The 14,086-nt window shown below is 46.3% G+C and overlaps 1 protein-coding gene and 1 non-coding gene across 2 annotated transcripts; one reads left to right on the top strand and one right to left on the bottom strand.

Annotated features, from left to right (window-relative positions):
• Positions 1-6,720: 6,720 nt before the first annotated feature.
• TRNAR-ACG (transfer RNA arginine (anticodon ACG)) lies at positions 6,721-6,793 on the bottom strand. Its single transcript has one exon. It is a non-coding gene; the product is annotated as a tRNA-Arg (tRNA).
• Positions 6,794-7,475: 682 nt separating this feature from the next.
• On the top strand, positions 7,476-13,027 carry LOC146182347 (uncharacterized). Its single transcript, XM_084577438.1, has 4 exons — positions 7,476-7,656; positions 8,412-8,443; positions 9,615-9,857; positions 12,391-13,027. Exons 1-4 carry the CDS (start codon positions 7,653-7,655, stop codon positions 12,496-12,498), a joined length of 387 nt encoding a protein of 128 aa, XP_084433564.1. The 5' UTR covers positions 7,476-7,652; the 3' UTR covers positions 12,499-13,027.
• The last annotated feature ends 1,059 nt before the right edge of the window (positions 13,028-14,086 follow it).

The raw sequence follows: 14,086 nt of genomic DNA, 5'->3' as shown, positions 1-14,086 counted from the left end.
GGTGACGGAGATCATTAAATGAGATTATAGGCGCTCCTTGGCTATCCCCAGAGCGAAAATTGTCACCGCCCAGCCGAATAAACCTCGGGCTGTCTGATGAGCGGACGTTACGTTTCCTATAGTGTTATAATGGCGTGCGTTTGAACAGAAAGGATCGCATGATCGCATCCAATTCTATGTTCTAATACCTGGGATAATACTACGTAGGTTTTCAAGTATGCCGTGTGAGTCATTGTCAAAGGCCTTGTTTAAGCCAAAGCCCAGGACGGCTCTAGTATGTTTGTTTCTGTTCCTTTCTTATGATGTCCCTTTTAAGACGGATAATGACATCCTGCGTGGATAAATTTTCGCTGATTCAATCACTGTGCTCGGAATGAGTGTCTTGACCTCACCATAGCTCTCAAGCATAGTAGGAATAATGTGCTCCAATAGCTTGCCCAAAGAAGTCACGGAGGTTGGGTTGGAATAATCTTTCGCCAGCTTTTCGCCATCTTTAGGAATAAAATCAATTTTTGCATTTTTCCACCTTTTGCGGGAGGGTGCCTGATTTCCAGTGATGGTTGACGAATTTCGTTAAGACGGAGATTGATTTGGGGTCCAGATTTGGGCGAACTCTATTGGTTATACTCCCTCCGCCCCAGGTGCTGTGCCTGTGCTGTGTTGGCCTAGCGAAGGCCCCACCACTTCTTCCTCGATGTCCCTCTCGAGGTACGCATTGTCCAGCCCCGTATAGCTTGACAGCTAGGGGTCCATTTTCTTTGGCGTTTACATATCGCTGCTGGAGTTCGGCGGGTTTGTGCATCCGAATACTGGGATATAAGTCGAACCAATTGATCTTTTTTGGCCAGTTTAGTGACAGCGTGGCATAAGAGGTTCCCAAGTAGGAACCAACTCTTTATGGTGCCAGATTGTCAATTCAACTATCGCAAATTTACCCCTACTCTTGCTTTTCCAATTCAAGAGTGTGTTGCTGAACCTTCATTTCTGAACGAGAAGTCGAGGCATGGAGAGTCCCAAGCGATGTTTCCCGCGTTTAAGGAGGCTGGCATGCGCTTACTACAGGTGGAGGAATTTATGGCCCGCGGTAGGTTGCTCTTCAGGCGCAGGTGGTTCTGGGGTGGTAGTTCTGCCTCCGAGGCAAAATCGGGAATCCATTTTTCGAGGTTACAGATATCGGTTGGAGCAGTTATCCCGTATCTTGCACTGAGAGAGAGAGAGAGAGAGAGAGCGTGAAACCACGCGGCTCGCACAAAGCAGCACTCGTCTCTTGTAGCCTACTCAAATCCACTCGAACCTTCGAGAAATAAAGAGAACGAGAAAAGAAGATAATTATACAGCCTGGTCCGGGTCGTCACCTCAAGTTTATGAGCCGGAGCCTACATCACCTAACACATGGGCAATATGGGCATCACGGAGGGCGGGGGAGCGGAAAGGGGGGGGGGGGGGGGGGGGAGTGCATCAGCTTTTTGCCCATGCCAAGAACGTTCGGTCCTTTCTATTCTATTTCTGTGGTGGACGCGCTGAAAATGCATTGCACGGACCAAGCACCCTCCGCCTGTAAGGCCGAGTATGCTATTCCGCAAGCAACAACTTTTATCAGCTATAAGGCCTGCGCAACTGATTTATAGCTTGATTTCACATGTTTTAAGGTGATCAACACCAACCGGTTTTTTCCACCTTGTCATGAAATTCTTCCTCACCTTACGGGATTTCTGAATGGCTTCCTTCTGTTTCAGCGCCGGTTTTTTACTCCGGAGAATGATGTCTGTAAGGACAGAAAGAAAAGTGCTGCGTTTACCTCCACCTCACTGGCTTTGTTAATCGATAGTGTATTATCGCCGCATTGTCTTGTAACTAGCAATGACGGCTAGAGTGCCGTCACTGGTCCTTGCGGGTAATCGTACTCCTACCGTAGTGCTGTGCATAGGTAACTCGGCACTGTGCATGCATTAGCGTTCCAGATATCATAACCACCAACTCCATTTTATTTAGCCGCACTCTGTCACAGCACCGTACCCTGATAATTCATTTTTTATGTGGTACTTTTGGGTCCTGAAGAGCCGCGGCGCTATGATGTTGCTTTCTGATGCATTCCTATACATTTTTTTCAACCCCTGCTTTATTTTTTCTCCCTTATTTTTACGCAGGTAATTCAGAGCGCGACAACTCAGCGCAAGCAACGTCGCTTCAATAAAGGAATGGCTCTGGTGGCCAAGCACTTGCGCCTCTTCTGAAGACGCAAAATTCGACGGCTGTCCAGTGCAGTTTATTTTTTACAACGGCGTGTGGCATCCGCGGAATTCTTGGAGGCGCACTCAACTGTCCATGATCACGTGTCCGCATCATATCTGCCCATATATATATATATATATATATATATATATATATATATATATATAGGCTTAAGAATTTAAAAAAATGGGTAGGATAAAGTTGCAGTACATTGTATATAGCTGCCCCGCCTCTCAGTCGATGACGAAATTGCAAAAGGCGATGCGTATGGCCGTCTTGTCTCCCTTAAAAGCTCCATGGGGCGTCATTAGAGGTCAATATTAGATATGAGTGTATGTGTAGCTGGGATGAGCGGAAATAGCCAGCTGTTCGTCGTCTGCCAGTTCGTCAGACTGTTTCACACCGATGGAGAATACGTGGAAATATCTCCATGCTCTCATCGGACATTTTCTCGAAATCATTTATTGGACATAATTGTTTCGCTTATCGTTTAGCAACATGATAACAAACAATATATGCGGAGACTTTCCCTCTGCACATTTGTTTTTTACAATTTTACAAGGAGCACATTCCATTTCACCCTGCATTACTTTTAAGAGAACAAGCACTCGTCAATTTTTCTATTTGCGCATTTCTGAAGAAAGCCAATGTTTTAAAGGTCTTCATATCATCATATCATATCATATCAAAGTATCATAACCCTAAACATCTGACAGATCATCTAACCTTGTGTGTGGCGCATGATAGCCACTGTTGCTTATGGGCCATAAAACCACATATAACTAACATTTGTTTTCGTTTTTTACTTTTTTCCTGTTTGCAAAGAAGTACGCCTCATCTGTCTTCTGCAGCAGTCTGATAGAACTTTTATGGCGCGGAAGAAACTGTAGAGCAAATTTTTATTCTCATCACAGTATTTCTGTAACATGTTCATAAAAGTACATTAGAATTTTTCATAGTTGCCCGACTAGGTTAAAAACTCACCGCGATGGTTTTCTATATAAAGTCGTAAATACTCGTTGTGATTGCAGGACATCAGAAGCAAAATTCAGCTGCGTTTTGAAAGATTAAACCTTTTGCGCCAATTTGTTCAAAATATCTTACAATATTCCTCAGTTGCCTGACAAATGAAAAAACTGAGCCCATCCTGACAAAGCACGCGTTAAACAGCCACTCGTTCTGAATGACTGACGCTTATTAAAACTCGAGTGGGGCGCCGTCCCTGGCTTACCTGAAAGCCCTGACTTGGGGTGGGCGTCGGTTGTCTGGAAGGCTTACACCAGGCCCGGACCGCACGAGCAGTGCAAATTTCGCCACAGCCTAGGTTGTACCGAATAAAAGCCGCCAAATACAATGTCCAAAACTATTCAAGCATTTTAACTGAAGACCTTATTTTCTGACGCCATGTTTGTAATTTACTTTTAGATTGATTTAGTAGCCTCTTAGTATATTTAAACAGCATTTAAAATTTTCCCTTTTTTACTGACACATTACTGACAACTTTCTTGACTTACGCGCTGCTTTGATTGGTTTAAAGGAAGGGAAAGGCGCGGTAACCGTCTCACTTGTTTTTGTGGACACCTTAACCGCGCCGTAAGGGAAGGGATGAAGGTGGGAATGAAAGTGGAAAGAGAGAAAGAGGAGCCGTAGTGGAGGGCTACGGAGTAGTTTCGACCACCTGGGGATCTTTAACGTGCGCTGACATCGCACAGCACACTACGCGCTGCTCTTGTTTCAGTCACAAAAGAGAGAGAGAGTAGAACTTTTTATTTAAACCAGCGGATGAGGGAGAAAAATGGGCTGAGACAGGTAGGTCACCGCCGCTTGCGGCGGGGGCTAGCGAATTTTTATCTGTTGTAGGCCGTCATTGCACCCGCCACCGCTTCGGTGGTGGACGATGGCTGTTGTTGCGGCGCGTGTCTTTCTCTCCCTCTTCCTTTTCTTTCTTCTCTATTTCCTCTTCTGTCCGCACGAGGCAGCGGAGGGCACCCCGCCGGGGTGGTGCAGTGGTAAGACGCCCGACTACTGTGCCGGAGTACCCGGGTTCGAACCCGACCTCGGCGGCTGCGTTTCGATGGAGGCGAAACGAAGAGGCGTCCGTGTGCTGTGCGATGTCAGCGCACGTTAATGATCCCCAGGTGGTCGAAATTACTCCATAGCCCTCCACTACGGCTCCTCTTTCTCTCTTTCCACTTTCACTCCTACCTTCCTCCCTTCCCTCACGGCGCGGTTGCGGTGTCCACAGAAAAACAAGTGAGACAGTTACAACGCCTTTCCCTTCCTATAAATCAATCAGGCAGCGGAGGGGGCTCAGCTGCAGAGCCAGTAGCAGGCCCGTGCATTTTCTATTCCCTCTTCCTAGAGCCATAAAAACAACAGCTCTGGCCCTCCATCGCTTGGGATGGATGGCGGGGCCCCGCCTCAGACGCAGGTCGACAGACGTTGTGGGCCGGCGGCGTCCCAGGCCAGCTGGATGGCGGCTAGCTGGAGCACAGGGTCCGAGCTGCGCAGCATGGTCTCCTAGAGTTCCGGCGTCACATTTATGGCCTCTTTTTTCCCCCTACGCCAGTTTAAAGGCTGCCTTGACTTGCGTTTGCTAATCGAACCGAAACGAATAGCTTTGGCCCTATAAAATGGGCGCTTCGGGGAAGCGTGTTTGTGTCCCCTGTACTGAATACACCGACGAGACCAGGCGTCGCGTCACGATTAATAAAATGTAGCACCATCATCTCGAGAAGAGCGTTGATAGTTAAAAATGTACTCGTGCCTTGGCCCTGGAACTTTGGGAATGAGTGCACAAACCTTATTTCCCACGCCTTCGCAGTTTGTCGTATACGGTGGGCTATATGTAGGCTATATATAGACTTCTCTTCGATTTATTATGTACGAAGTATAGTATTTTCCACAGAGCACATAAAATAACTGCCTTGTTCAACCCCATGCTTTCTATGGACGCTGCCTGTCGTGTAGCTGGCCTTGACCGCTCACTGTACTTGAAGCTGTCACATGTGTATTCTGGTGGTTTAGTTGTTCTTTTTTGTCTTTATTAGGAGGCACTGTCCCAGAGACATGTCATTGCGAAAGAAACTAGTTATCGGAACTATTTTCATGCATCTTGCTTCATTGATGTTGCCAAGCACCCAAAACGTCAGCGGATTAATACAGGGTGCTGCGGACTCTAACCCATTGTTATCAGTTACTGTCTTTGTGCTGCATCCTACCACGACTACCTTCCACTGCATCCGCTAGCACAGGTGGATGCAGCTAGCACAGGATCGGGCAAATTAGAGAGGTCATCGCCCTAAAGTGGGCATAGTCTCACTAATGATGACGATATAATTGCCTTTTCAACCCATCAAAAGAGCATTCATTCATTCATTCATTCATTCATTCATTCATTCATTCATTCATTCATTCATTCATTCATTCATTCATTCATTCATTCATTCATTCATTCATCTTTATTCATGAGGATGACCTGAGTCCTAGAGGGGAAGGGGTGGGTTAGGTGAGGTTGAGGGCTCCAGACTCCGACATTTGGGGCTGTCCAGTCTTTATTTAAGCTTAATTTATTTAAGCTTTATTTAAGAATGTAGTTTAACCCGATCGCTGGTGGCTGCGTTTCGATCTAGGCGAAATGGAGCGGTGTTCGTGTGTGGTGCGATGACAGCGCACGTTAATTAGTAATAATTGGTGCACAGGAAAGGAAGTGGACAATGTCTATCACACTTGTTCTGTGGACACCTGAATCGCGCCATAGGGAAGGGAGGAAGGCGGAATGAAAGCGGAAAGGGAGGAGGTGCTTAGTGGAGGGCTACGGACTAATTTCGATCACCTGGGGGCCTTTAACATTGCACTGACAAAGTACTTCTTATATTTTTTATATAAAATAGAGGAGGCGCTGACTGACATCGCACAGCACAGAGGCGTCGCTCCGTTTCGCCTCCATCTACACGCAGCCGCCGGCGTTCGGAATCGCCGGGAACTCCGACAGTAGCGGGGGTGGTCGAAATTACTCCGTAGCCCTCTATACGGCACTTCTTTCTCTCTTTTTCAGCTTTCACTCCCACCTTCCTCTCTTCCATCTGAACGGAACAGTTCAGATGTCCACAGAAAAGAAGGGTGACAAATGCTACTCCTTTTCTTCCTGCAAACCAGTTATTACAGATGTAGCATCATGTAGATTTCCATAGGCTTCTTTTGCCCTTTGTCGCCTGACCTCCTGATCTCCTACAAGGTCAGAGAAAGGAATGGGATCTGTCTGGGCCTTATAAATTATTGCTGAGAGATAACAAAATGTGAAGGCTGTCGAATAATCGTCAGTGTTCATCAGTGTTGAATGTCGGAGAGGCATACGCTCCGGTGTGCACGGCGAGACGGGCAGATATTTCATTTTGAGGGCAGAATGTAGCGATTATGTCCGAAAAATTCAACCATACACGCGTTTACATTGCAAATAAAAATAAAAACGAAGAACAAAAATTGAAGCGAGCCTGCCAGGATTCGAACCTGGAATCTTCTGATCCGTAGTCAGACGCGTTATCCGTTGCGCCACAGGCCCACGTTTGCTGGAGGCGGGTAAGTTGCAATATGAGGACGTAGAGGCTAGGAGGAGAGCAAAATTTATTATTTTTTTTTCTGTACTTTTGCTGGAACCTTTCGCTCCCATCCTCGCATGCTACACGTAGTACGCTTCTTGCATTCCATGCCAACAGTTATGGTGTGTGAAATCTTCCGTTCATGAGGAAGCCAGCTTTAATTCCGACTCGGGTAGCACCGAATGAGGTACACAACTGATACACAGTCATTTCAAACGTGGTCACCTACGTGCATGCATACGATGCACTGAGCCGTCATCGCATGGCACAGAGTCTCACGCACGGTGGTCTCACGTGAAAACGGTTGCCCTGACCGCACAACACGACACAACTGTCGTGTCTTCCGCCTTGCCTGGCCAAGGAAGACGCGAAAAGCTGAGTGAAACAAGCGACGACAAAACGGGTTGCACTTGAACCTTCGCCCGAGAAGCGGCGATCACGCTCTGTAGAGAAGAACAGCAGGCGTGCCACACGCCAAGTTCGCCAGGAAGTCTCTCCGGCCCAGCCACGATGGAGACGGTGTCTTCCAAACTTACGTTTCCTGCTGCTCGGCTGGTTGGCCGCCCTCAACCCAGGAACAGGTTTCGGGAGAGGAGGGCGCCAAAGAAGGCTGAGGCGGGCCTTCTCTCTAGGAGAGAAGCCAAGCGTGAGAGATCAACCCGTCGGGGCCGCCACCACAACACAACCCCCTGTGCTGGCTACGTCAGTCGCTGCGAGCAAAGCCTTTTTCGGATTGTGCGCCTTCAGATACAAACCTCCATATCGCTGTGTGACGCGTTGTTTGCGAAGACTGATACCAAGGTATAACGCCGAGGACTCGACATGTGTAAGTGGAACGTCTTGCTTGAGATTACTCGAGATGATACACGCCTACCGCGGGTGGGTTGCTAGAAACCGCACCGAGTTTCAGCGATGTAGTTCTTAGGAGTGTTCGATGATGCTGCGCTTAACGGTGCTGTGGCTTAGGCCTGAAGGGTAGCGAGATTTCTAGAAGCGTACTGCTGAATACTGAAAACTGGAACCCGTTTTATGTCAGTCCTCCAAAAACGACGAGTTGGTTAAACCCCATTTCTTTCCTCCAGATGTCGCGGCTTTCGTACGTGCAATACGTGCAAATATTCTGTCGCGTTGTTTTGCATCCTGTTATTGGGAGCTGGTTCGATGAATGAGTCCAGTGCTGGCACCAATTATAAGCGTAAAGCATGCTACTAAGCTCAGTTAAACGTGACATGCTTGGCAAATGAAATATTAATCGGGTTCGGTCGAGCGTAACGTTACGTTAGTATGTTTGCTGGATGAACTAAAAATAGACTGCGCGACCTTGACATGCTTGGCGGCTATCGGTGCGATCCAGGCTGCAATTACGTGAGATCCGTCTGCATCTCGAAGTGACGTGGACGTTGTAATAATGATTGCCTGCCGAACCATATCAAGGACGCCAACTTTATTGTGTTCGTCGTTCATTTTGCGTTGCCTGCCATTAATCGTGTCTACTCCGGAAGGGACGAACCGTGGCTTTTGTATATCTCGCCCCGAGAGCTGACTGGGGCTACATTTTCTTCACTTTCTTTTCTTTCACAGATAAGCTTGTGGCGATAACCGTTTTATCAATGGTGAGTAGTACCCTGTACTGTACAATCACTCATAGCTTGCTTTTGTGAGTGTTGATCAAAAGTAATCAAATATTGACAATAGAAATACACAGTGACATTTTGTCGTTGTTGACTAATGAAGTAATGGACAGGTTATACGATGATGAGCAAAGAAATGAGGTAGTGAAATTCGGCTTTTGCTGGTTCAGTCCAGACAGGTCGAGTACTCTCTGTTCCTGCACTTTCGATAAACACGAAGATAACAACGTAAACATTCCGAATTCCTTAACCTTCGCATTTTAGTTTAGAAAGCGATTGCCACCATCATGCTTCTGCTAAGCTCGTTTTCCTGCTTTCTTGTGCTCAGTGCAATGCGTTGTACAATTATCGATTCGCTCCAGAAAGATTCCTTTAGAGGGCTGGCAGGTTGATCCACCGGCATATAGAAATGATTTTCAGTCATGTCGCCCTCAACTAATTTTGCGCGCTATTTTATGTCTAGGTAAGCAGTAACAGATGTTTAGCAACTTTTGTTTTCTTATATCCACTACATTGTCCAGTGTGCTTAAGCCAAAGCCTCAGGGGTATATATGGAAGGACTTCTTCGGGCTGGGGAGTAAAGCGAATAAATATTTGTAAAACAAAGTTCTCTTAACGAATATTCATGTTCCCACGTCCCATGCATCTTGATGTTGACGCAGCTGTGCACAGGTTAGGCTTCAAGTATTGATAGCTGATCCACGCTGTCTTGGGAGTAAGCCTGCTTATACGTATTCCTGAAGAAAAGAGACAGGAGGACAGCTATATATGCCGCGTTTTTTTGCGTGTGTCTCAGCTGTATTCGTCAATATTGCACCAAGCTGGCTTGTCGGGACAAGACATCACAGATCGCGCAGCAGCAAATGGACAGCACTTGCACAGGCGCGGACACAAGTATAGCGCCAATCTTCTAGACCACTATAACACAACACGCTATTCCGTCCTAATTCCAATTATTCCTTCTCTATCGGACATAAAAAGCATAATTTACACACCAGAAAGGGCACAGGTGTCCGCTACTTCAGTACACATACCATAGTTCCCAGATGGAATTAGGCAACGCGTGAAGAATTTAGAAAAGCATTACCTTGGTCCGTTTACTTTTGTCCACACATTACGCTTCGAATACCAGTGTACACATCTTATAATGCAGGTGGCCTGCGTGGCGCTGGCCGACATGATGCGCAAGAGTATCGTGTTCGACGCCAGCACGCCCAAGGTGTTCTACTGCCCGCAAGAGAAGCCCCGCGCCCTCGACAAGATGATCGTCAAGGCAAGGCCCGTGGAGAAGCTCTGCGAGTTCGAAGGCAAGGGTCTGCCCAAGGGCTACAAGTCCGACTGCTACAACGACGTCGACGAGTCCGAGTACGCGTGCGCCGAGAAGCAGCGCATTCTGGTGAGTGAGGTTATAAGGCACAGTGTGTTGGATTCACCTAAACCCTTGGCAGGGCTTGGGATAAACGAGGGCAGGTGTCATATTTATTTTTAACTATTTACCGCCTTTGTTACGCAGGGCACGAATTAAAAATGCGCAGTCCATCACTGCTCTCTAATCTTGACCCTTAACAATGTTTTTGGTTCTACGAGCTTTCGACCGTAACGCTGTAACAAGTAATTAATATGGCGGCGCCTATCTTCGACGATACATTCCAGCCGCGCCTCCGGCTCTCTCCCCCCTATCTTAATGCGGCATATTTAGATGCCCTGTACTGCAGAAAATCAGGCTTCAGCTTTGTGAGCAAGCAATAACGAGCATATGCCCTTTAGCAGAAGCTGGTTGGCAGATAAAATGGTCGAGTATGATTCGTCGGTGGGAATTGTGTGACGTTACGTGTCCCCATGATGTGGCCAAGTTGGAAAGAGGTAGGGATCAAGCCTTCCTGAGCCCTCGAATCCTGAATCGGGTACTCTATTCCTTGGCCACGCAACGCAGCCTCGTTTGTAAGCACGGCCCATGCGCCGCCTACAGGGGCGCCACTGAAAGCCGCCTAGCGGTCGTTTTCAAAAATGCTTCCGGGATACGAGTTGTTTCTCCTCAAGCATCACTGCGAGAATTGTCGACGTTTACGGCTTAGCACAGGACGGGTCTATACCTATTCTGGGCGATATCTTTCACGTAATGCAGTTACGTAAGACGCTATATATGCTAATTACCACCTGTTAAATATTCTATGCGCAAATTGGGGTTGTCAATTAAGCGAGTAAGAAGCAAATACAAATAGTTGCAAAGTTGGAGAGGACCTTCAGAAACCCACATTCTGTTTATTTCCGATAAAAAAGCCTCACGTGTATCTTTTTTCCGAGCGTCAAAAAAACCCTGCGAATTACAAAAGCAATCACTTGACTAGGGCATTCGCGCGCAACGATCGCCCTGCTCTCAACAGTGGCTTGAGAGAACAAAGTCAGTTGCGACCATAGCTTGCAGCGGCAGGCTGATATGTCTGCGGTGGTTTCGTTGCACGCGTGAGCCAGTCGGCGCTTGTGAATATGCAAGTTGCAGCGAGTATGGCGGGCTGGCTGAGTGGGCTGTGCAGCCATCGTCAACTTACCAGCCTAACGCTGGAACTGGGTCATCGAGATACGGCCGCGGGTGATTTTGGTTGCACTCGAATGCGCTAGTCACGTGGTTGCTTTTGTAATTCGCGGGCTTTCTTTGTAGCTCGGAAAAAAGACACGGCAGATTTTCTTTATCAGAAATGAATAGAATGGCTGTTTCTGAAGGTGCTTTCCAACTTCGCAAATAACGTTTATTGTCTGCCTAATTTCATTTGAGAAAATACTTTTCCTTATTGGTCGCATGCGGCCCTTCAGCCGGCTCAGTTTTGCAACGACGCATTGTTTCAAAGGTCAGACGCGTCACAGAAACTTCCTGCCCGATAGGTATTTCGTAACTCATGCGTTCTGGGCCACAGGCGAAAGTGCACCCATTGCCAGCTTGAAGTGTTTCTCACTGACGTGCCGGAAAATGTGCTTCTGCGGACAATAAATACTCGTACACTTCAGCGTACGCAGGTGGCGTGATCAGTTATGAACGCACGAACCGTGCGCGCCGTAGTAAAATTACATTGAACAATGCAATTGCTTCACTGAAGATTTGTTAACGGAGACTCTGCGGACTAATCCTACGGGCTTTTATTTTTAGCAGAATCCCATGCGGGACCTTTTGAGTCATTTTTTGAGGGAATTCATAGAAAGCGGGCTATTTGATGAAACTAAGGGAATTATTATTATTATTATTATTATTATTATTATTATTATTATTATTATTATTATTATTATTATTATTATTATTATTATTATTATTATTATTATTATTATTATTATTACTAAATATCATCATTATTATTAGGCCATTGTTTCTTAAATCAGTTTATTCGTAAACGTGCGTTCAACTGAGTAGATTCACTCTCTCGGATGTACCCGAAAACCATAAGCGGGTTTGGGCAGGCACGAAAAGCGAAGGCAAGATAGGCGACGGTCGCTAATGTTAGCAAAATCGCACCATTAAAATTGCATTTCCGTGTCTATAACCTACGCCCTCTAGAAAGGGTGTATTGAAGTACTGATGCACCCTTTTACTGGGTGCAGTCCTGCTTACTGCACCCATTAAAGATGTGCACGTATTCTATATGGAGGGTGTGATAATAAACGCGTAAAGGGTGTTATTCTGTTTGCAGTTACACTCATACCAAGGGAAAGCAAGCGTAGCTGAGCGCGGTAGAAATTAAGTCAGGTAGAAGGATGAGATTAGTTGACGAGTATCTAACATAGAGCACAGCCTTAATAGGACCGATGAGGTTGTGCCTATGACCTACAGTAGGCTGATGATGATGATAAGGATGATGTAGAGTAATGGATTTGATAATTCCCTATTCGAGCTAAAGCGTCATCCGGGTCACTGAAACGTGCTGTTGTATATGCTTCCGCAGCTCCGCATCAACCCTCCAAACGAGACCGACGCCACCACCACAGAAGCGGCGATGACCACTACTAAGCCTTCTAAGAAGGGGAAGTCGTTCAAGGCGCCTAGGAACTAAGCGCAGAGCGGGGCCACCACCAACACCTGAGCGGATGTGAACACCAAGAACGCTTCAATGGCAGCTATTTTTGAACATGTTGAGCGTTTAGGCTGTTTTCAGCGCGCACATTTTTTATTTCCTTGTTCGTTTCTTTTTTATTATTTTGCTTGCCAAGGGTAAAGAGTGGTTCGTAAAGGTCTAGGATATTGATCTGAACACTGTTTACTGAAATATGATATGCGTAAGCTGATGACTGGAACTGTAAATGAAATAAATTGGAATGTCCTAAAATACTTTTTTCTTTTGTGGTCTGTGTTTGTGCTGTTTTAGTCCGTCGTAATGTTTCCGTAAAATTTCCTGTAAACAACTCATTAAACTTGACATGGCCACTCGAGTAATCTTGATGGGGCTAAATGACAAGTGAGTTTAGGTAACAGACAAGCAGGTGCTGGAACTAGGACAAGAAAACTTCGGTGCATTTGGCACTTTAAAATCAGCGGCTTGAAACCGAGTGTAGACTTTGCAATAAAGAGCTTACTTTTCCAAACTTCTCTCCAGGTCGTCCGTTCATTTTCGGTACACATAGCAACCATGCAAGGACGTTCTACTTTCCAAAGCCTCGCAAAACCGGGAAGCTTTATAAATATGAATCATGCATATACAGCCTCCTTTTCAGGCGTAATCATGCATTGCGCATGATCGAGTTCAGGAATTCGGGAAGCTTGTCATACGCTCTGTGCACCTTTCTGCTGTAGAGTGCACACACTCGCGATGGTGAGGAGAGAGGGAGCGATGCTGCAAATTCCCCTTCCGGGAGGTGGCATTCCGTCCAGGGTTTCATCTTTTGGCAGCCATAATCTGGCGGCGTTACGTGCAGTGCTTCTTGGAATGAGTGGTTTCTCGCTTATCTTAGCACACAGTTCTCCTCAAATTAAAATTGGCGCATGCGCCCAGTGTCTGGCACACATTTATAATTAAAGATCGCTTTCTTCAATGTTTTAGAGAAACACATGACTTGTAGACTTCAGAGCAAAAGTTACTTCCGATGCATTTTCCCACGATTGCCATTTAGTTGCCGCTTCACTGCGAGATTGATTTTTGACACCTGAGGACTTATTTTGCAGGTTATGAATTTTAAGCGCATGCAATAGATGATGTCGTTGCCAAATTCTTCCAAGCTCAGAGCACAGACACAATGTTGAGAAATACAAAAGCCGGTACTGCCACTACTGCAGATATGTGACGGACACGGGCTTGAGCATCGGCGAAGTTGTGCTGCTTTCCTCTGCAGTCGTACGGCCGAGCTTCTGGAGATGGTAACGAACAATTAGCCTAATGTCATATATACTCCAACTAGAGTGATGCAACAGATTTGTCTGGAAAAAAAAAAAAAAAACATCATACGTGTGACTAGAGCAATGCTGACTATTGTTTGCATTAAGGGAAACACGCTGGGAAACAGCCTTCCTGGGGCGATTTTTACATATTTGAATAAATTTCTCTCCTGCACAGCGGAAGGAAAGCCATTAAAGCGCCAGAAACTGCATCGCCCCTTGAAGCCACCACGACTGTCTCTGAATATCGTTTATCAAATCAAAGTTGACGC

This window comes from Amblyomma maculatum, chromosome 8, assembly GCF_055883805.1.
Source record: "Amblyomma maculatum isolate TAMU_Amacu chromosome 8, ASM5588380v1, whole genome shotgun sequence".
Classification (NCBI taxonomy): domain Eukaryota; kingdom Metazoa; phylum Arthropoda; class Arachnida; order Ixodida; family Ixodidae; genus Amblyomma; species Amblyomma maculatum.
The sequence above is the reverse complement of the archived record's forward strand: the minus strand, read 5'-3'. Positions and strand labels throughout refer to the sequence as shown.

What these genes read in the sequence shown, in the direction of transcription:
- LOC146182347 (XM_084577438.1), top strand. An exon ending in CGATAACCGTTTTATCAATG is followed by an intron (nt 8,444 to 9,614) that starts GTGAGTAGTACC and finishes CTTATAATGCAG; the next exon opens with GTGGCCTGCGTGGCGCTGGC. An exon ending in CCGAGAAGCAGCGCATTCTG is followed by an intron (nt 9,858 to 12,390) that starts GTGAGTGAGGTT and finishes ATGCTTCCGCAG; the next exon opens with CTCCGCATCAACCCTCCAAA.